Source organism: Lissotriton helveticus, chromosome 4_1 (genome assembly GCF_964261635.1).
Source record: "Lissotriton helveticus chromosome 4_1, aLisHel1.1, whole genome shotgun sequence".
Classification (NCBI taxonomy): Eukaryota; Metazoa; Chordata; class Amphibia; order Caudata; family Salamandridae; genus Lissotriton; species Lissotriton helveticus.
This window is the reverse complement of record NC_136063.1, coordinates 1694319024-1694342299: the sequence shown is the minus strand read 5'-3', so window position 1 is coordinate 1694342299 and position 23276 is coordinate 1694319024. Positions and strand designations below refer to the sequence as shown.

Genomic DNA, 23276 nt, shown 5'->3' with positions numbered 1-23276 from the left:
GGGCAAAAACATGGACAACATTGTATTGCAAGCCTACTAACTTAACACACATAAACAAGATATCAACACAAACTATGAAAAAAGCACAGTTATCCATCTAAATGTAGGCAGAAGCACACTAAATACTGATGGCAAGAGCACAGCCCAAAACACTGTGAAAATTGAGTTCTTTGGGTTTTTTTCTCGACCGTGCCCTTGCTTTCGAAACCAGCTGCAGAGCTGAGGCTGTTTGGCCCTTCTAACTCTCCTGTCACTGTGTCGAATGCCAATAAAGCATTTGGGTGAGACAGCCCAAGTGCCTTGCGAAGTGAGGGAGAGAGAGCCAGAATATAATGCTACGGCTGAATATGTTTTGCGCCAGTCACACAGCTGCCATGATTGCTGTTTGACCAAGAGCACCTCCAGACAATAATGCTCTCACTGTCTGTAATTACAAAAAAAGTACCTCCAAAAACACGCAGCCAGTGGAAGAACCCTGGCCATCGGAAGCAGTATTTCATCCAAGCTCCACTGCACGATGGCCGAGGCAAGGAGGAGGCGCTGACCAGCAAGGAAACAAGAGTGACGTGGGAGCCAGCCAATCTTAAGTAAGGTTTTAATACAAGAGATTTTACAAGCACCGTGAAGGCGATGTGCAGGCGAAATGTAAAAACGCAGTTCCCTAAAAGTGAGTGGTAGAAGCACTAAAGTAAAGAGGCAATACTCCAGAGGAGGGACAAACAAAATTGACAAGATAAGCCATTGAATAAGAAACAAGCAAATGAAACCTATGTCCTGCTTTTCCTGTAAAGGATAGGGGGGGGGGGTGTGTGTGTGTGCGTGTGTGTGTATAAATTCAATCACACAAACTGTGTAATTCACCTTTTCAGCCCGTTGTGTAGAGCCACCAAAATGAAGAGAGCACGCCACGCCACGGCTCCAATTGCACAAAGTGTGTTTATTTTAAATTATTTTTTCATTTCTTCAGTTATATTTTAAAACGATAAACAACAGCCAGCAATACAGTCAACTTTAGCAGTATTTGTAGCATGCACATATAGAACAATAGCATAGTGGTTGCATACAATAGGATATCATCCAAGGGTAGTGTTTAAGCCCATGACACCTCAGGAAGGGGAACGTGGAATTGCACATCCTCTTGCGTAATCCTTCAGTAGATGAGCAGGCTGCATTAGCCCATCAGGTTCACTCTGCAGACAGGGGTTGGCAGGCCAACAAATATACAACAATCAATCAATCTGTTGGGCCTGACAGAAATCATGTAAAGGCCTCACACTGTTTTGCAGGCTCCGTAAGAGACATGTCCAGCAAGAACTGGATTTGTAATGGAAACCGATAGAATTCTCATGGTAAGATAAAGTCCATGTCACAAGGCGCTTGAAGCAAGCTTTAATGTGGTGAAGGATCCCAGCAAAGCTAAATGTAGATCTTTTTTGCCAATAACAGAACTATTAATACTCATTACAGATGCGTCTAATGGATGGGACCTCACCAGCAAGAACTTTCAACCAGAGGCCTCTGGTCAGATTCAGAGAAGAGGCTCCACATCAATGTGTTGGAACTCCGCACCATACAACTAGGTTTATAAGCTTGGCAGGTGAACCAGTCCTAGTGAGAACAGACAACACAACATCCAAGCAAGGAGGAACACAGTCCAAACTCCTTTCAGAAGAGGTTCAGTTGCTGTGGAACTGGGCCATTTCTCACAGGATAGATATCCCCGTAGAACATCTGCCAGGGGGCCAGAACGATCAAGCGGATGCACTCAGTCAGCAAATGTCATATTGTCACAAGTAGGAACTAGAACAGAAACAGGTGGATGACATTTCCAAATAATGTGGTCACCTCAGAATCCATCTGTTTGCCACTCCGAACCACAAGAAATGCCTGTGCTTTGCATGCAGGTTCTAACATCCATGGGCGATGGGCAATGCTCTTTCGATCAGTTGGTCCAAGATATTTGCCAACACCTGTCCTCCTTTTCCTCGGATCCTCAGGATGTTGAAGAAGGGGAAGATAGACCATTGCACTCTGATCCTCATTGCTCCGGCGTGGCCTCTCCAGTACATGTACAACAAACCACTGCAGTTTTCAGCATGTACAGCCATTCCTCTGAAGGTGCATCCCAGGATACTTTACAACATCATTTAGAGATCCACCCCCACCCCCGCTCACCCAATCCCAAGTCACGGAAGTTGGCAGTATTCTCATGTAGTTCCTACTAATGCCTAGGATCTGCGCATTTGTTTGGACAACATAAACTAGGGGCTTGGTGCCTAGGCTGATTCCCGACAACCCACAGGATTTGTTGGCCTATAGACCAGCAAGCTCACAGTGCCACCATAAGCCCCCCTAACCTTAGCAGGGAGTTAATGATTTCTGGCAATCACTGAACATGACAACCCTGACCCCTCAGGGTTCGTGTAAACAGTACAGAACCTTTTGTCCAGTCACTCGTGCTCACTTATTCTCAGAGAAGTATACAGAGACTACACAGTGGAACATTTTTAATACGTTTTATTGAACGGACATTATTCTTGTATAAAATACGGATGCTACGATGATTAATAGACAGAAGCAGAAAAAGGTGATGGCGAGCACCAAAAGTGTAACTAGTAGATATATTTTGACCATGGTGCTAAAACAGTGAATATATGCAGACATATAAAACAAGGCAGTAATTTAGCGTACTATGATACAAACCCTACTCTAAGTGTACCTAGAGTGTGTGTAGGTGTAGTGTCCAGAATCCCTCCAAGGGACGATCCAACCCCATTACCTGATAGGTGAGGATAAAGTCCCCATCTTGGTCACGAACTGAACACCCCTCACAAGATGTCAGACAGCTGCGTGGTGAAGTCTCAGCATGCAACAACCCTCAGCTGAAGCGCATCCTCTCCTAATATATCTGGATGCTCATCTTTCATAACAGAAAGCAGCCTTGGGATGTGCGTATAGATTAGTGATGGATATGTAGATAGCTCTGTCGCCCCGTGGGTGAATATAGAGATGGTATTTGTACATAGTGCTAAAAGAGACCTTGTACACATCTAGCAGTGTGAAACTAGATGTGTAAACATGTTTAGTTTCGGGGAAACTAATCCAACATTGTTGTGCACGCAAATATGTGAAAACTTTTGCAGCTGAAATGTTATTGTGAGGACAATGTGAGAAACGAACTGCTTTGCTACATGGGCCTAACCCGGGAATGTAACAGCATGGTACCTGACCACCTAGAATTTGGCATTTAGATTTGCCATAGGAATGTTAACATATTTTGGCACAGGCATGAGCTTCAACGACTTGTAAGACTTACAATGTTAAAAGGCAGCATTTCTGTGTTTGGTACGGGAGTAATGTCATCATCCACTTCAAATAAAATCTATTGACTTCATTTAGTATTTGGCCAGGAGTGAACTCAAATATTCTTCAGTCGGCTTCTGCTCTGTTTTTCTAAAGGATCATTAAACAGTTTATGAAAGGTCTCTTTAGAGCATTTACATCTCTTCGACATCCTCCGGTTCCATGGGAACTTAATACAGTTCTCAGTCTGCTGATGTTACTTCCTTTTGAGCCTATATATAAAGCAGTCTTAAAATTTGTTTCTTGGAAAATAGCACTTCTCCTAGCTCTAACATCCACCAGTAAAGTGTTTGATATTCAATCATTCATCATCAGGGAGCATTTTCTCCATTTCATGAAGGACAGGGTAGTTCTCAGACCCAATTAATTCCAAACATTCTTATTGACTTTCACCTTAATGAACCTGTATTCCCACATCTTTCTTTCCAAACCCATCTTTACCAGCAGAAATGTTTTTACATTTTTTGGACTTCGGTTAATTTCTCAAATTCTATATAGACCAGACAAAGAACATACACACATCACACCAGCTTTGTGTTGTTTAGTCAATTATGAAAAGGTCAAGCCCAGTCCAAACAGGGGATACCTCCTTGGCTCTCAGCCTGCATCTCTTTCTGTCATGTTAAAGCTAAGCATCCACTCTGTGGAAAGGTAAGGGAACATTCCAGCAAGTGCCTGGCTTCCACTGTGGCACACTATACTGGTCCTCAGACAATACAATGTAAAGAAATCAAACTGTCCGACACGTTCACCTGGCACCTGAACAAACATACAAACTGTAACAGTCTCCGTTGCATCTACATGCTCATCTGCCCATGTGGAAAACAGTATATCGGCATGACAATGAGGCAGGTCAAGCAAAGAATAATGGAACACAAGAGCAACATCCGGTGTTCCAAAACACACACACGCCTCTATGAACATTACCTGCAACACGACCACCGTGCAGACAGCATCAAGTGGGTAGTACTTGAATCCCATCCCTCGATCACGCAACAGGCCCTATTCAGGATCGAACAACGTTGGGTTCACCGCTTGCAGTTAGATACCCTTGGCCTTAATGACTCGGTCCCATGGTCATCCCTGACGAGGTAGATCTATGTCTGCCATCAATGGATAATTTCTCCACACCATACCCCCCCATGTGACAAGTGCCATTCCACATTAGGCACGAATTCTTAGCATCCAATTTTCCTCGAGGGGTATACTAACTTAATATCCTTTTACCCCTCAGCTCCTACGTGGGTGATGTATGACAACATTTCAATTTAAGGATAACAGGTCCACAATGGTCGTCCGTTCTCGACCTGGGTTTATACCTTTTTGTCACTAATCCCAATATTGTCTTGAGCGTGTTACTACCCGGTCATCCATTCATTTGTAACCGAGCTCCCCTCGAGAGAGATATATTTACTTTTGATTATCACGGAGCCTTATTTTCACCATGCTAAGATGGCCGCCACATTCCCTTTGATTCACATGCAACCCTGAGACCTTGATAGTGCACTCTGCCCACGCATGCGCAGTCGGTCTAGCCTTGTGACCACACCCCTCCCGCCCGGTTGCCGAGGCGGAGCTGCGGACAGCTTTTAATCCCCACACACCGGAACTCCCATGACCAGCTGTTCCGCGCTACCAAGTGAGCGCCTCGCGTGCGGGTAGGTTCGCAAGCCTTAGGCTGCACTGACACAAGGTAAGAGCTGCGCTTGTACTTTACCCGACGGGGGCCCCCTGACGTCACCGACTCTGGCCGCCCATACCGCCAGTGCAGGGTCCACAATGTCCATCGTTCTTCCTGAGCCTACTTTCCGGCCGCGCTGGCCCCTTCTAAGATTGGTGGGGGGTCGTGCGGCCCCGGTGGGGCGGTGCACCGGGGCGTTTTTCATGGTTTCCGATGTGTGTATAGCCCGGATGTTCCTGGTTTCTGCCCCTGACGTTCATTACCCCGGGTGGTCGGAGGCTTAGATACGTTGATATTTTAAACACATGTGCCATGATGAGCTGCTCATGGTTTCCACATGCCTACACTATGGGGCCGCACTGCACGCCACCCTGACGGGGGGGTCTGGTGGGCTGGGTCTGGCTTGGGGTGTTCCGGATGTTGGGTCCCGGTGCTGGCAGTTGTCCTGCCTGACCTCCTGATATCGTGGTGCTCCTTTGGCCATTACCTTCTCACTGGTCTTCTCTCTAGTCCCCCCCCCTTCAACCTTAACCTTGAATCGGGTGTGTGTATTTATTTATTGTTTTCTCTCCAGGTTATTATACCTTTTTTTGTGCTGCCCCACGGGAACAGACTGCGAGGCCCTTTAGGGACTCCTTTAGGGTAAGCATTAGCCTACGCTTTCATTCTTATGTGTTGTCTTCATCGTTATTATTTATTCCTTAATGTTCAAAGGCCTTGCCTTTTACTTTACCCTTTGTTTTTAATATTCCTTGGAGTGTGCATATTCCCTAAGAGATTAAGGGTTACCTCTGACTGGATGAGGTGTTGATGCCATTATAAGTCAAGCGGCTTGTTATCTCATATCTCTTCTAGATCAACCCCTCACCGCAGAACCACTTGGCCTGCACCCTTACAGACCCAGAGAGGTTGTATTGATCTGTTATCTTCACTTGTGGTTTTTCACTGTGTAGTACTGTGTATTTGAGGTCCTGAGGAATTGCGATACTAAGCAAGAAACATGTCGACCTGATTAGAGGGTCGAGGTAGTTCCACTGTGCCCCTTACAGCCTCTATCTCCCCTCCCACCTTTTAACCAAGGGAATCAGTCACGCGAATAAAAACCCTTGTGAATTGGTTCACCTTTTTTAATATCACCTTCCCTACATGACTACACCCCCCATTCTCCCCCTCACACGCACACAACCGTTGGCTTGAACTAAAGATCTCTGACAAAGAGCGCCTTTTAGGCACCCGTCAGGCATTGCAGCGCCAGTCTGACGAGGAGGAAGAGGCCAATGATGAAGCTGTCAGGCCCCCACTCTGCAGGATCCGGTTGTAGAAATAGGGCTCCACCTCCCGACCTCACCAACACACTGATGTGTATAACACAGTGTGTTCGAGTGATAGGGTGAGGGAAAAAAGAAAGAAAACAGGGAGGGAACGGAAGGGGACTGCAGGGAAGGGATAGCTGCAAGAAAAGAAACACACCTGGTTATAAACATCCACAGTATATTACTACTCTCATTTCATTCTCGCTAAATAGCACCTTAAGAATCACCTTTCTATAGTGTGTGTGTTCCACCTCTTCCCTGTCGCAAGGTGTAGAAGATATCTGAACCTCTGGTCCCTAAATGATACAAAAGTCAGGTTATACTCTTGAAACACATTAGCAACATATATATGTGATAACCTATCTAAGGTAACGCACCCCTCCTTATTTATGGTAGGAATCAACACAAGACAATCGAAATTCTCCTCTATCCATGAAGTTCCAGTGTGAATCCAAAACAAAAGAACAGTGCACCGTGTTTCCTTTGCCCTAACAAAATTAATTAGTCACCATCCAGAAACGGCAAGACGTAGCATCCTACTACAGTCTTCCGCTCTTCATGAAATAAAACCAAGTTCCAATCATGTGTGACTCCAAACACGGCAAGGTGTAGAGCCCCACAACCTTCCGCTTTGGCACTTAATAATCCTGGGTCAATGACCTTCGTAACGGTAACGTGTAGGCTTTCCCCCACTACGCTCCGCTCACAAAAGAAACAGTACTCGATATTCCCCAGAAAGGCTTCACGCCTACAACGTTATCAAGTCACATTAAATAGGATTGAAATGCAGATCACAGTTTTGGCGCGTTAAACTCACGCACCTACCAACTCACTGGTACGTAGAAATGGTCCCGGTTGAGTCAGCTCTCAACAAGAAACTGCCCTGCTTCTCTTCTGGATCAACTGCCAGCCGCTCTGCTTTGCCGTCCTGACTTCCAATGAACAGCGGGAAAGGCGCTGCTCCCTCCGGACCTCAAACACACCGGAAACTCAGAATAAACAGCCAGCGCTTCGCCGTGAATAAACTCCTCCCAGCGCTATGGCAAACAAAAGTGCAAAGGTTCAAACTCCCTGTAGTTTCCAAAATCACGAACAATGAGATAAATCCCCACCCTCTTTTATAGTCTACTCCCCCAGCGCTTGCATTCTGGGAGATGTAGTGTATTCATAATATTGGTAGGCGCCTGAAACATGTAAATCCTGACAGTAGGTCCCCGTCCCTAGCGCCTCCTAGGTCCAGGCTTAGCAGGAAACCTCCGGTGAAAAGACCTCACCGCCCTGGGGGCATGTACGTCGGAACAAGCCTCCCACGAATCGTCCTCCGCGGTGTAACCCTTCCAGGACACCAAGTACATAAGCACCCCCCTGCGCCATTTAGAGTCCCGAATGCTCTTGATCTCGTATTCAAGCCCCTCATCACACACCACTGGAGGCGGAACCGCCCTCCTGGCTGTCAACGCAGGCTTCAACAACTGAACATGAAACACAGGGTGTATACGCAAAGAACCCGGCAGCCTCAGTTTGTAGGCCACAGGATTGACCTGTTTCACAATGGGGTAAGGGCCAATGTACCGGCGATGGAAAATACTGCGCAACCTGAAACGGATGTTCCGGGTTGACAGCCACACCTTATCCCCCACAGCATACTGGCGACTCTCCAGTCTGTGACGGTCGTCCCATTTCTTGTACGCCTCTTTAGCCTTATTCAAGTGCACCTGCACCCCCTTGTGCACCCTTCTCAGTAACAACACCCTTTCCTTGACAGAAGGCTGATTTTGGAGATCGACTGGGATATCAATGGGCAAAGTATTAGCATCATACCCATAAGTAGCTTTAAAAGGAGACATTCCGGTGGAACTGTGCCAGGCGTTGTTATAGGCCAACTCGGCCATCCATAGCAGCTCTACCCAGGATTCATGAGCTTCTCTAGAATAACACCTTAAGTATTTTTTCAAAGTCTGATTAAGTCTTTCCGTTTGCCCATCTGTTTGGGGATGGAAGCTGGTAGGCAGATTGGATTCAATGTTCAGGGCGCGACACCAAATGCGCCAAAATCGCGCAATAAACTGAGGCCCCCTATCCGACACGATCACTCTCGGTATCCCATGCAAACAGATGATGTTACTGGCTAGTAATTGTGCTGTTTGGCTTGCAGTGGGGAGGTTTTTACAGGGGATAAAGTGTCCCATTTTGGTGAGGCTGTCTACTACCACCAAGATGGCCGAGAAGCCCTGATCAAGAGGAAGACCTGACACAAAATCTAGACTGATGTTCTGCCACGGTTGATTCGGAGTAGGCATCGGAATGAGCTTCCCCGCTTTTCTAGTGGTTACTCCTTTAGCTCGTGCTCAAACGTCACATCGAGCAACCCACGCTGTTATATCCTTGTTCAAAGTAGGCCACCAAAAATGTCTCTGTACTGTGCAAACGGTCTTACGGATACCAGGGTGACCTGCTAGCACCCCCTCATGGCACCAACTGAACGCCTTTTTCTGTAAAGGGACAGTAGGCAAAAATAGCTGTCTTGATAGATAGGCAACCCCTGTTTCACCTTCCTCTCAGCAAATCCGTTTGCCCATGTCTTCCAGCCTCCAGGAAACTGATGACTCTTAACGTCATCCAGAAAGGATTCAGCCCTTACCACACAAAGAACCTTCCCTGATGGTATAATGGCCTGCTTGTCAACCCCTCCCAACACATTTGGCATGGTCTGTCGGGATAAAGCGTCCGCCTTTCGGTTTTCAGAACCAGGACGAAACGTGACCACGAAGTCATACTCCGCGAAAAAGAGCATCCATCTCATTTGCCTTTGTGTCAAGTGTCTCGCAGAGGACATGTATTGCAGGTTCCTATGGTCTGTGTAGACCGTGATGGTATGAAGAGCTCCCCACAAATACTGCCTCCACTCCTGAAAAGCCCTTTTTATAGAAAGGAGTTCTTTTTCTGCGATAGTATAGTTGAGTTCAGCCGAACTCAACTTCTTAGACAGATATGCCACAGGGTGCAATTGCCCAGTACTTATGTCCCTCTGTGACAACACCGCACCTATAGCTTCATCCGAAGCATCGGCCTCGATCACAAAAGGATGCTCCAAATTAGGGTGAGAGAGTACCTGGGCTGTAATAAACAAGCTCTTTAGGCTCTGGAAAGCCTCTCCGGCTTCCCTTGTCCACTCAAAAGGAACTCCCTTCCTCAATAGCCTGGTGATATGAACTGCTGTTTGAGAAAAATGCAAGATAAAGCGACGATAGTAATTCGCGAAGCCCAGAAAACTCTGGACCTCTCTCACATTTTTAGGGACAGGCCAGTCTTGAACCGCTTTCACCTTCCGCTCTGACATTTGCAAGCCTTGTGGACTGAGCATCACTCCCAGGAACTCTACACTAGACACACCAAACTCACATTTACTGAGTTTCACAAATAAACTGTGCTCCCTTAACTTGGACAGTACCTTGCAAACTTGGTCAACATGACTATCTTCCTCCATAGAATACACCAAAATGTCATCTATGTAGACAACTACAAAAAGATCAATGTATTCCTTCAGAACATCGTTAATCAAGAATTGAAAAGCCGCTGGGGCGTTACACAGCCCGAAAGGCATGACCAAATACTCGTACAGGCCATACCGCGTCTTGAAGGCGGTCTTCCACTCATCCCCCTCACGAACCCTGACCAAGTGATAAGCACCCCGCAAGTCCAAGCGGGTATAGATTACCGCTTCCCTCACTTGGTCTATCAAGACCGTGATGAGGGGTAGAGGGTATCGGTTGCGAATGGTGGCTTTATTAAAGACACGGTAGTCCACACAGGCTCGAAGGTCACCATTGGCTTTCGCTATGAAGAAAAGTGGAGAGGCAGCAGGGGAACGGGATGGTCTGATAAACCCAATACTGACATAATGGTCTATGTAGTCTTTTAGATGATTGGTTTCAGGTACCGACAAGGCGTACACTCTGCATGTTGGAATAGTAGCACCATCAATTAAATCTATACGACAGTCATATTCCCTGTGAGGTGGTAATGTTTCTGCCTTACTTTCGCTAAACACATCCTGATAAGCCTCGTACTCTATGGGAAGAACCACTTCTTTCTCTGCAGCGGTAGCTACCATGAACTGGCAAGCCAATACAGCCACAGAGGAAGCCACATAAGGCACCAGATGTTCCTGACAATATCCCGATAAAAAATGGACTGTTCTGGTTTTCCAATCAATGGAAGGGTTGTGATAAGTCAACCAAGGCATCCCCAATATAATCTCGTATTGAGGAGCATCTATGATGTTCAACTCTAATGTTTCCACATGTCTCCCTTCCGACACCTCGATAGACAACACCACTTCAGCTGTTTTTTCAGTTATAAGACCTGATTTTATGGGCTGTCCGTCAACTGCCAAGACCTCCTCTGGATTATCTCTAGGTACTCTGGGTATAGCCAAACGAGAAACCAAACCATTGTCTATAAAACTACCCGTGGCTCCTGAGTCCAACATTACCAATACTTGATGGGTCTTTTGTTCACACTCCAAAGTCATAGAAAGAACCAAATGAGACTCAGTCTCCCCTATCCCCTTGGAGTATAAGGAAGTTAGTTTCCAGTCGGGTGTTACTACTTCTCCTGTTATAGGCCCCAATGAACTGTCTGACTCTCGAGCTGTTGCTGAAACTGCCACCCTCTTATTACGGTTCCAACTATTGGGAGTATTGGGCTTTGAAGGGCACTCTCTCACATAATGCCCCTTCTTCCCACAGTACATACAAAGGCCTTGCACTCTTCTACTTTCCCTTTCGTCTTTGGTTAACGGGGGTCTGATAGCTCCGATTTCCATTGGTTCTGAGCCTGAATCAGCGGTACCCATATCTTTGGGAGGGTAACTTACATAACGGTTTGAACCTTTGTCCCATTTCCTTCTGTCTCCACCCCTCTCTGTTAACCTACTATCAAGCCTTAACACCAAATTCACCATGTCCACACAGGTAGTAGGTTGGGGATCAATCTGCGCCACTACGTCTTTCAGTTCGTCCTTTAACCCTTGATAAAAAAGGGACATTCTCTTTTCTTCTGGCCACGCAGACTCCGTCACCAGACGATTAAACGCTGTGAGATATGTAATTAACTCACCTCTACCCTGTCTCAATGTTAACAATTCTTTATCAGCGCTAAATGTGGTGGCCCTCCGGTCGAACACCTTTTCAAATTCTGTCCTGAAAGCAGACCAATCAGACAATATAGCATCATTGTTCTTAACCAACGGCACAGCCCAGTTCGCCGCATCCCCCACCAAATAGGAAATAGCAAATGCTACCCTCGAATGGTTAGTAGGGAAGGAAGCAGGTTTACAGGAAAAATGAAGCAACACCTGAGTAAGGAACACCTGTATTTTGCGAGGGTCTCCTGCATACCTTTCTGGGGTGGCCAAAGGAATGGGAGGAGGAACAGTGACTTGTATTTGTGACGAACCTGTCGAGAAAGGGTTTTTTGATAACTGTTCTACTTTGTCCTTGAGCATAGCCGTCTCTGCCTTAGAAGACGCCAGCTCCTGTTGTACCAAAACCAGAGCGTGCAACACATCCTCCATGGTAGCCATATTAACAACAACCGGACCAGGCAGAATGCAATTCGTGGGTTCGTGATTCTGTCAGGCCACCACGCTGCAGGATCCGGTTGTAGAAATAGGGCTCCACCTCCCGACCTCACCAACACACTGATGTGTATAACACAGTGTGTTCGAGTGATAGGGTGAGGGAAAAAAGAAAGAAAACAGGGAGGGAACGGAAGGGGACTGCAGGGAAGGGATAGCTGCAAGAAAAGAAACACACCTGGTTATAAACATCCACAGTATATTACTACTCTCATTTCATTCTCGCTAAATAGCACCTTAAGAATCACCTTTCTATAGTGTGTGTGTTCCACCTCTTCCCTGCGCAAGGTGTAGAAGATATCTGAACCTCTGGTCCCTAAATGATACAAAAGTCAGGTTATACTCTTGAAACACATTAGCAACATATATACGTGATAACCTATCTAAGGTAACGCACCCCTCCTTATTTATGGTAGGAATCAACACAAGACAATCGAAATTCTCCTCTATCCATGAAGTTCCAGTGTGAATCCAAAACAAAAGAACAGTGCACCGTATTTCCTTTGCCCTAACAAAATTAATTAGTCACCATCCAGAAACGGCAAGACGTAGCATCCTACTACAGTCTTCCGCTCTTCATGAAATAAAACCAAGTTCCAATCATGTGTGACTCCAAACACGGCAAGGTGTAGAGCCCCACAACCTTCCGCTTTGGCACTTAATAATCCTGGGTCAATGACCTTCGTAACGGTAACGTGTAGGCTTTCCCCCACTACGCTCCGCTCACAAAAGAAACAGTACTCGATATTCCCCAGAAAGGCTTCACGCCTACAACGTTATCAAGTCACATTAAATAGGATTGAAATGCAGATCACAGTTTTGGCGCGTTAAACTCACGCACCTACCAACTCACTGGTACGTAGAAATGATTCCCATGCGACCTCAATTTTGGATTTTACTCTATCCAACCGTATAGCGGAAAGAATTATAAAGGGCAGAAGCAGAAAGAGAGGAGTCTAACAGTAAGGAAGTGGATTTGCGATCTAGAGGAATATCATTGGTAGGTGGTAAAGATTGGAGATATAGAATTAGAGCTGGATAAAGTGCATCATATTGTGAACGAGCACTAGAGGGTAAGGAGAAGGAGGAGTGAAGTTCCGAAAACGAAAGAGGGACGCCATGTGAGAGCAATTGAGAGATCCAACACAATCCTCTAGAGTGCCCAACCTTCCAAAAAATTGTGCGATTATGAATTTTAAGTAATGAGTTATGCCAGATCGATTGTTCGTGAATGGAAAGAAAGGAAGGATAAGACGACGGGGAAAAAAGGAAGGAAAAGGGTACGAGAATAGGAAATAGTAGGAGTGTGAAGGCGAGTTGGGTGAGACATAAGTTCACGGAAATTGAAAGGGGAGATAAAGGAGGATTCCATGGATAGCCAGACGGGAGGGTAAAAAGGAAGATTAGAAGAAAACCAGCGAGATGACTGTTTCAAAGAAGAAGCTCGATGATATTCTCTAAAATCAGGAAAACGGACACCGCCTGTGCTTTGTCCTCTTGTAAGGAGGTAAGAGCTATCCAAGGGCGTTTACCATTCCATAACAATTTCAATAGTAAAGAGCCAATCTTTTTGAAGAGATAAGTCGGAATAAGCAATGGGAGCATAGAAATAGTATAAAGAAGAAGAGGAGAGAGCATCATCTTTATAGAATTAAGCCGACCCCACCAGGACAAAAAGAGCGGATGCCAACGTGTGATGGCTGTTTCCATTTTCTTAGAAATATAATCAAAGTTCAATTTGAGAGTGTCAGATAGGAGAGGAGCAAACCAAACACCAAAATATTTGATTTTAGAGGGTCGCCATGAGAAACCGGATTGGGAAAAAAGATGTTTCTGACAAAGAGAGTTTAAAGGGAGAATTTCACATTTATCAGCATTTAGACGATAGCCAGATACCGCGGAAAAGGAAGAAACTTGCTGAAGAAAGGAAGGTAAAGAAGAAAGAGGGTCGGAGCAGTAAAAAAGGATATCGTCCACATAAACCGAAAGTTTAACCTGACTTGAACCAAAGTGGAAACCGGATATATTGTCATCCTGACGAATATTAGTAAGAAAGGGCTCTAAGCCTAAAACAAATATTAAGGGGGATAATGGACAGCCTTGTGGAACACCTCTATGAAGAGAGAAATAATCCGAGGACATACCATTAACAAAAATGGATGCCTGGGGGTTAGAATAAAGTAAGGAGATTATAGAAATGAATTTGGGAGGAATGCCTATCCAACGGTGAGCCCGAAACATAAAATTACATCCAATCCTGTCAAAAGCTTTCTCCACATCTAAGGAGATAGCTGCGAAAGGAAGATCTAAAGACGAAGCTCTACTGAGAATGTTAAGAAAGACCCGCGAGTTGTCGGAGGAGAGCCGACCTTTGACAAAACCCGATTGCTCAGGACCAATCAAGTCTGGTAAGAGCAGATCCATTAGTAAGGCTAGAATCTTCGCTAGTATCTTGTAATCTGTATTCACCAGGGAAATCGGGCAATAATTCTTGCAAAGGGAATGGTCTTTATCCTCTTTGGGGAATTAAGCATATTAGAGCCTGTTGGAATGAACCGCTCGAAGATCCCACTGAAAGAAAGGATTGAAATAAAAGTAGGAGTTTTGGAAGGAGGAGAGAGGTAAAATGACTATAAAATTCGATAGTGAAGCCATCAGGACTGGGAGCCTTGCCATGTCGTAATTTAGAGACCGCCTGAGAAATTTCGGAAAGTGATATGTCTAGTTCTAAAGAATTGAAATTGATATGGGACGTCGGGAGAGAAGGAATGGACTGGAAGTAGGAAGAAAGGTCTGTAGAGTCTGGGACCCGTTTTGGGGTATATAGAGTTTCGTAAAATTTGACAAACTCGGTAAGGATTTCTTTGTCTTTAAATCGAGATTCACCGGAGGAAGTTCTTATAGACTCAATCTTTGTACGCTCTTTCCTAATTTTTAGGTAGTTCGCAAGAAGTTTCCCCATTTTATTCTTACCTCCATAATATCGGGAATTGCATTTTAATAAAAGGTTAGACGCAGCGTCAGTCGTAAATTTATTGAAGGAGAGTTTTGCATCAATAAGTTTTTTAAGGGAAGCTTCAGACTTAGAAGAATGATAATCGAGTTCTAAACGCTTAATATCAGCCAGAATTTGATCCGACTTGGCCTCTCTAAGTTTCTTCCGTCTAGCCACAAAATTGATGATAAAACCCCTAGAGGCTGCTTTGAAGGGGTCCCAAACCATAACAAAAGAGGAATCAGGGGTGTGAATAAAAAGAAAAAATTCAGTGGCAAAAGTAATGAATTCAGAACAAACAAGCATTTGCAATGCAATAGGTCTCGCAGCATTAAAGTTTGAGTTATTGGCATTGTGTATGACAATGCGTTGCATAACATTTTTAGCATACTTTGAATTGGTGAGCAGTTTGAGTGTGTGCAAGAGGGCTGTTGCTCACAGACCTAAAACGCCTTTTATATGTTGCTCAGCATCAGATGGAACTGAAGCTAAACAGAAATCAATCCTTCTCGGTATAAATAGCCCCGTCCCCGGCGGGGCCCCTCGGACCGGCTGTTTAGGGCTGGAAGATTTACAACCTACAAATTGACAAGTCCTGCGCCGAGGCCTTTGATCCGGCGGCAAATACGGGGGTCCCGGGGGCCCCCGACTCTGCCGCCGCTCAGACCCAATTTTAACTAACAATTCAATCTTGGGCCGTCAGCAAACAGGCCGGCTCCTGCGAGTTGACAATCTTTATTTAATGCCGTTCCTGACACCCAGTTAAGGCCTGGCGCCCCCCGTGGCCCCCCCGCAGCCCCCCCACTCATTGATCCCTTAGATTCTCTGTAATGAAACCAGCGCGTTAAGTGAGCGGGGCCCCGGCCGGCGCGGCCGCCTCTTTTCCCATTTTCGCCCCATCAGGGCTGGCATTGATGCGGGTTAAGTGGCTCTGGTGCGCCCCCCCGCGCAGCGCTCTGAGCTGTGAAGGGCACGAGGCGCTAGGCGCAGCGGGGCGCCATCAGCCCGTCCATCTCAGCAGCGATCGACCCGGCCTCGCCGGATCACGCACGCGGACCTGGGCTTTTCTCGGTCATAATTATCTCATTTTAGCCCATCAGTGGCCAATTTAGCGCACGGTGTTGCTGGCGGTTCACCGCCCTCCCCCTCCTCCCCATGGGAAGGCTCTGGATCCTCTTGGGGCGGGTCTAGAGAGATTGGTGCAAAACCTCTGGTAACGGTGCACACCAAGGGGCAAGTTTGGTGGGACTTTGCAGTCGTGCAAAGTCACAGAAAGTGGCGCAGAGTCGTGATAAACTGTTTGCTTTCCAACACAAAGCCAAATGGACATACATGTGGATCTCACAAGTACAACAGAAACCCCTACAATAGAAATACATGTACATAAAACTAACCTTTGGTGGGGGCGGGACTTCCGTCTTGTGCACGAAGCCCACTCCTAAGAAGACGTGCGCACGCAAAACGAAACCTATCGTGGGGCGGGACTTCCGTTTTGTGAAGCCCGCGCCCACGGAGTGCCTGGAGGAGCAGTGCTGACGCGGGGCTCCCATGCCCGAGGGAGAGCCCCGCGGTCGGAGGCTGCACAAGTCCGGAGTGCCGGTGAGCGGGGAAGGGGGGGATGCCTGTATGTGTGCGTGTGTGTGTGCGATGGCGGAGGGGTGGGGGGGGAGTCTCTCCGTGCGTGTATGTGTGCTTGTGTATGTGTGTGCGCATGCGTGCAGGGGGAGGTGCGCCTGTCTATGTTTGCGCTTCCCAGGAGACAGCCACGGCGTGCGCGTTCGCGCGCGCGTGGCCTGCGCCGATCGCGTTTTGCGAGATGCGCGCGGCCAGGGGCTGTCTCCTGGGAAGCACAGTCAGTAACAAAAGATCTCTGGCGAGACAGCGCTTACGCGCTGTTATCGCTACGAGACCTAAAAATTGGGTCTAGAAGTAGAGCATTGTTGAATCTCCATCTGCTGGGGTGAGGGGAAAATGGAAGCAGGTCTAAATCCACAAAAACAGGGGCATGGTCAGAGAGTAGAATGGAGCCTATTTTAGAGCGGATGGCATGTTGGGACAGGGATTTACTAAGGAAGATATGATCAATACGGGATTAGGGTTGGTGAGGGGGGGGGGGAAACTATACTCCCTAAGGTCGGGATTGCATAATCTCCAGATATCAACCAATGCGTTGTTCTGAGAGGTCTTGACAAATTGAGAATGCATCTTGGAGGGCATAAACTTAACTTTCGAGTGGCGGTCAAGGAAGGGGTCCATAATTTGATTGCAGTCCCCACCAAAAAGTAAGTACTCCCCGGAGAGGGAGGCTAATTTGTCAGAAACAGAGGGCCAAAAAGATCTGTCAATTCCGGTGGGTGCATACACATTAAAAAGAGTAAGAGGAATATTGTCTATAAGTAATGTAACAATAACCCAACAACCATTAACATCACATTCATGAGAAACTGAAGAAATATTTAACATTTTGTGCAACAAAATCACAACACCATTTTTCTTATCAACAATGGGGGAGCAGAAAACATGCCCCACCCAACAACGCTTAAGCTTTAAAGCCTCTGTTTCTGAGAGATGAGACTCCTGGAGGAGAGCGACATCAGTTTTGAGTCTAGCTAAGTGTGATAACGCCCTTTGCCTTTTAATAGGATTATTTAATCCCTTAACATTCCATGACGTAACACGGAATGGAACTGTAGAGAAAAACAACTAGGGACAATATGCTCATTGAATGCAAATTCAAATGAAAAGAAAAAATAACGAGAAATATGTATGCATAGTGATGAAGAGAAGAGGTTAGAAGTAAGGTAGAAAGAGGAGGAGAAAAAGAAAAAGGAGAGGAGAGAAGGAACTATTACAAAGATGAAACTGAACCAGAAAGGAGAAAAAAATGGAAAGAAGAGGGATGGACAGAAAAGGGAGAACCAGAAGAAAGAAAGAAAACAGAGGGAAGAGAGAAGCTGAAAGAGGTCCAAGAATAATAGAGGAAGAAACAAGACAGAGACAAAAAAGATCAAGAAGACAGTACATGTCCAAAACGAACGACTGAAAGACATACTTACGAAAAAATGCAAAACGAAGACGAGGGTGGTGGCGACGGGAGATGACGCCAACAACATCCAGAGCGAACGTCGAACCTCTAATACCGGAAGGTTCCGGAAGGCCATACAAGCGTAGGTTGTTCCTACGGCTCCTGTTTTCCAAATCTTCTGTCAGCCGCTTAAGTAGAAGTATCTCCGCCTCCATTGAAGGAATATGGGAACAAGTGGATTGCAGAGATTCAGTTGATTGTTCTAGGATTAGAACACGTGAGTCCAAAGACGACCACTTATCCTGCATAGCCTGCATGTTCTTAGTGGTAGCTTCCATAAATGGTTTGAAAGCGCGTAACTCCTCCAAAATGAGATCTATGGAGGAAGGAGAAGAGGCATTCCCAGGAGATGGAGGATCTTTCTTCTGACGTTTAGAGGAGACTAAGGTTGAAGGTGTTTTGCTTCCATTGTGAGCCTTAGGAATAGCTCCATGTGGTGAGTCAGATTTTGACGACATGCTTTCTTCCATATCTAGAGGAGGAGAGTCGGAATCTGAACCAGCAGGCACTTTAGGAGCAGTGGAGAGTGTCAAAGTATGAAGTCTCCCCATGAAGATCTCATAAACGCAATTGAGAGAGACGCAATAATCCAGCAATTAATAAGAAGAAGTCTTAACAAAGAAAGCATAAGGAGTCTTGAAAAAGACGTGCTTCATGATACTCCTATAGGCCAAAGGAGTGAAGTTTACAAAAGAGCACGCTGAGGATAAAATACTGCTACCATATAGCATTAATATGCTAGCCAAAAAGGATGAACATCCTCATAGTGTGACATGGCAGAGCTGGTCACGCAGGAAACAAATGACAAACTGATGGGAGAGAGCCTCTGCGACGTAGTTGTAAAGGAATGAGCTTGAAAAAGAGACCAAGTGGACAGGGTCACTGCATGACCAAAAAGAGGCACAGTGATCCACTCCTGGGCGTCACCTATGCGTAAGGAGAAGAGAAGGGAGGAGAGGAAGAATGAACGTAATGTATGCTCTGAGAAACAATCGCTGGAGTGGTAAATCCTGGTAAATTTAAACAGCAGCCAATGATTGTGAGCCAGGAAGACAACAAAAGAGACAGTACAGGCTTAAATGAAGGTTAGTCACCAAACCGGGAGCTTAAATGTGGAATGCAGGAAAGAGGCTCTTGTGGTGAGGAGCCGGGTTAGTCCACAAAATGGCGGCTTAGTCCGGAAATTCCGGGTACGGTGCTGAATTCATAAAGAAAAAATGACCAGGAACGCATCCAAAGGAAGACGGGAGGTTCACCTCTTGTGTAGGGCTTTGGTCACAACTCTGGGATATCAAGCAGGCATATCAGGCAATGTGCAGGTCGGCCGCCGACAGGAATCGCGGCCGGCGAACAAAATGGCGGTTGAGGTCGCAGGAGCCGGGACCTACGAGCGTCTGTCAGGAAACGTAGCGGAACCGGGAAACAATGAGGGTATTAAGCTCACCCCATGCTCCGGTCCGCAGAGCAGTCTTCAAAACACCAAAGAATCCTCTTAATGCTGCCAAAATTCGCCACTGCATGGAGGTCAGCGTCGGAGCTCCGGGATTACGCCGCCATCTTGGCCGGCGTTGAAGCCACGCCCTCAAATCGCAACTATATTAACGCATATTTATTTTCAGAGACAGTCATTAGCTTTTTAGATTGACAAGACAGAACTAACATTCTGTGAAACCCTACATTGGTAAGAAGCATAGCAGCATTTATATAGCACTGAACACCTCAATGTAGAACACTGAAGCACATTACCACAGCTGGTGGCATGCCATATTGTCTGGGTGTGTACAGTTCAATGGTGTTGTCTTCCCTGTCAGCCCATATGGGAAGTGGCCCTTGAAGTGCTCTGTCTTGTTTTGGGGCATAGCAAAGTGTAAGATATAGGTGCACAAGCTGTGGTTGAAATTAGCTGGCAGATCTTCTTAACAAGTGCTTGCCAACTAATTTACTACTAAGTGTTTAGATATGTTGGACCGTTATGGAGCTTTGATGATAAAAGCCAGTACTGCAGTGGTTCTGTGTGCTACGAAAGTTATGTCTGGACAGCGTGGTATGTATATTTCTTATGCTGTGTGTAATAAATACGTGGCGAGTCACAGATTTATTATGTATCAATTGTTTCTGGGTGTGTAATTGTGTATTACCCCGATTACAAATGCCTGCAACAGTCTAATTGTTGCAGTGGTTGCTAAGGTAGTTTGGACACTATAGATGAAAGGACTACGCCGATTTGTCAGTCTGGAAAGGATCCTAATATGGGTTTCAGGGGATATGTAGCCGTTCTTGAGTAGAGTGAGTTGTAGTGATCAAGGCAAGTCTCATTTTCTTTGGTTATGTATTCAATAATCAAATGGCTCTCATTTGATGCTGACATCAGCAAGTCAAGTAAATTGTGTTTTATCTCCAGAATGGCCGGCTTTTTACATAATTTCTGAATTTTAGGTGTTGTGTATATTGCATTTTTTGTCTGGCAAAGAATTTCAAATGTTTTTGCCGCATGTACTGAGATGGCAGACTAATGGTCTTTTTCTTATACAAAGGCATTGTGACCCTGGGTGATAGTCTTGAACATAAGGTTCTGTTTTGAGAATAGCGTTTGAAATTCAGTTTACTTTGAGTCTTTTTCTTGGATGTCTCTGTGGAGGATGCACAGTGTCTTGAAATCCAATCACCTTGCGACAGGAAGCAATTTTGTAGTTGGAGAACTGGTATTGCGCACTTCCTTGGATGTAAGTGAAGTATTTTTCCTGCTATAATGTTCTGAATTCTTTGTTATTTGCATATTAGGAAGGAAGGAGCACCAAGGTGCAAGTTGTTAGCGTAACCAACCTTCGATATTATGAAGGTGATAATGGTCTTTTTCAGTGGTACACAAGGTAAGGAAAGATGCACATCAGGGTTCCCATTGTATGGAAGGTGCTCACCTTAATCAACATGTGGGATCAGTTGTAGGGCTGAGTCTACTTCAGACAGTGTTAGAGCTTCAAGTTCTTTGAGCCATATTGTTGTGGGCTGGTGTTTGTGCCAGTGTCGGTTGGTCATGATATCCGTTTTTGCGATGTTGAGTTTCAGGTGATTTGTCAACATCCATTTTTCAATAGCACAGATATAGGTGTCTGGTCTAGATGTATTTAAACCATGGGATTTTCTTTTATTAAAATGAATTGCATGTTGTCTGCTTAGTTGTAGCATTTGAGTTTGAAGGATTTGATCGGGTATGGTAGAGGGGTAAAGCAGAGTTTGAAGGGATGCAGAGGTGAATGGTGCCATAGTTGCCAACTTTGTCTGTGAAAGGTAAGAGGCAATTAACATACATATTTTTTTCAGGTACCAAGTTTTCCAAGTCTAAGTACTTGCAGCGAATTGAAATCTTTTAAAGATAGTAGTGGAGTAAGGGTGTCAGCACAGAAAGTTTCAAACCTTTACTAGTGGCCTGCGAGATTTCATGCAAAATTTATAGAAACATTTTTTGGTTTAAAAAATGTAGCTAAATGGGTACTAGTTTGTATTTATTTGTATTAATTGTTATGTGATTTCTACTGCTGTACTTCGTGGTATAATTGCCTTTTTAAAATTCTAGATCATCCAGATGTTGCATCAGTTTTCACTTTGAGCCTTAAACATGAGGAAAATCAATACTACGTACAAGATCAGGAGTTGACTGGGGTAGAAAGTATTGACAGCCCCACAAGTGAGTATTTGCAGCATATTTATCGCACGCATTTTCAAATGTATAAAATGCCTAGTATCACTGCATCACCATTGTGTGTCACTCTCTGTTTCACTTGTTTTCTGGTAAATAGAATACCTCAATTCATTTGTGTTCATTTGTCTTAATGAAATTAAAGTACATGGAATCTTTATTTCATTATTCCATGTCATAAACATGTATTTGAAAGCCAGTGTCACTGTCCTATTTTTTTTTCAAAATCATTTCATAGATTGCACAGCACTCACAGCACTGCAGGAGCACAAATCGTGTGATTGATATCTCTGCAGGTTTTGGTGCAGTCTTGTTAAAGAAATGTCACAACTGCCACAACATTTTTAACAATTTTCACACACTGGTCACTCCCTTATAAAAGTTATGTGCTGATCGTGTTTGCTTTCTGTTATAAACATTGTAACTCCAAAGCTTTTTCACCAGGACAGAATTGATTTGCTGTCTTCATAATTTAGCTGCTGATTTGCTTCTCGTATGAGCTTAAATGTTGACCCTCAAATAAAAGCAAAATATAAAGGGAGCATTGAAAAGCATTTAAGAAAGTTCAGAATTAAGGGCCTATTGTATAAACTGGTGCTTTAATATGTTTGAGCTATGTGCTGAATCTTGAAATAATGTAACAAATCAAGTGTTGGCACCAGAAATACTATCCCTACTACCCAGTCAGCCCATTCAGTAATCTGTGGCATGATGGTTACATAGAGGTTTGGTGAATGTGATTGGCATATTCACATTTGGAATTGCACCCTGAACGCATACCTGACCTCATCTAGGCCTGCAAATAAATGTTGAATGTATAATAGTTACAATGTGGCTCCCCTAAAAACTGTGACTGTCACAGGGCATGACGTGAGACGTATGCAGTGCTTTACCGAATAGCCTATTCCTCTTGGACCCTGGCACTTAAGGACCCTCCCTACCGCATTACATTAATACCACCCGAGGATGGTAATATCATGTGTATAGATTTCACATTTGGGTGGTTAGGCAGAGCAACTCACAGTATGTAATCTTTAGCAGAAAGCATGTTGCACTATTGCATTAGGAATGAGATTAGCCCATGTTAAGTTTACTCAGAGAACCACAGAATATCTCAGTGGCACATATTACAGTTATAGAATCTGCAAGAGAGAAATACAGAACCCTATTTTATATGGAAGCAAATAAAATGGAATACACTTAAATCACGTTCTTGCTATCCAGTTTGCATCACTACTTATACCTGACATCGTGAACACTTATTGATACATTTTAACACCTGCAAAGTATGCCTCCAGACAGTTGTTAGGCTCCTGTATCTCCCCCAGAAAAATTGTGTGGACTGCTCTGATATAGTCCAGCACATCCTTAACATATTTGTTGAATGTTTATGCTCACTTTGATACACATTTTTCTAGTTTTTATTTGACATTGGTCATAAAACTGCACATACTATACCCTAGTCCAGAAAAGTAAAATGAATCTCAACATATTGAATTTA

At 45.0% G+C, this 23276-nt stretch overlaps 1 protein-coding gene across 6 annotated transcripts in view; it reads left to right on the top strand.

Moving 5' to 3' along the window:
* LOC144829332 (uncharacterized) overlaps positions 1 to 23276 on the top strand; it is a 127805-nt gene that overhangs the window by 38707 nt on the left and 65822 nt on the right. For all 6 annotated transcript variants that reach the window (XM_078688384.1, XM_078688382.1, XM_078688381.1 and 3 more), the window contains one exon: positions 21653 to 21763. In XM_078688384.1, coding sequence (XP_078544510.1) covers positions 21653 to 21763 — 111 coding nt within the window. The remainder of the gene's footprint in view (positions 1 to 21652; positions 21764 to 23276) is intronic.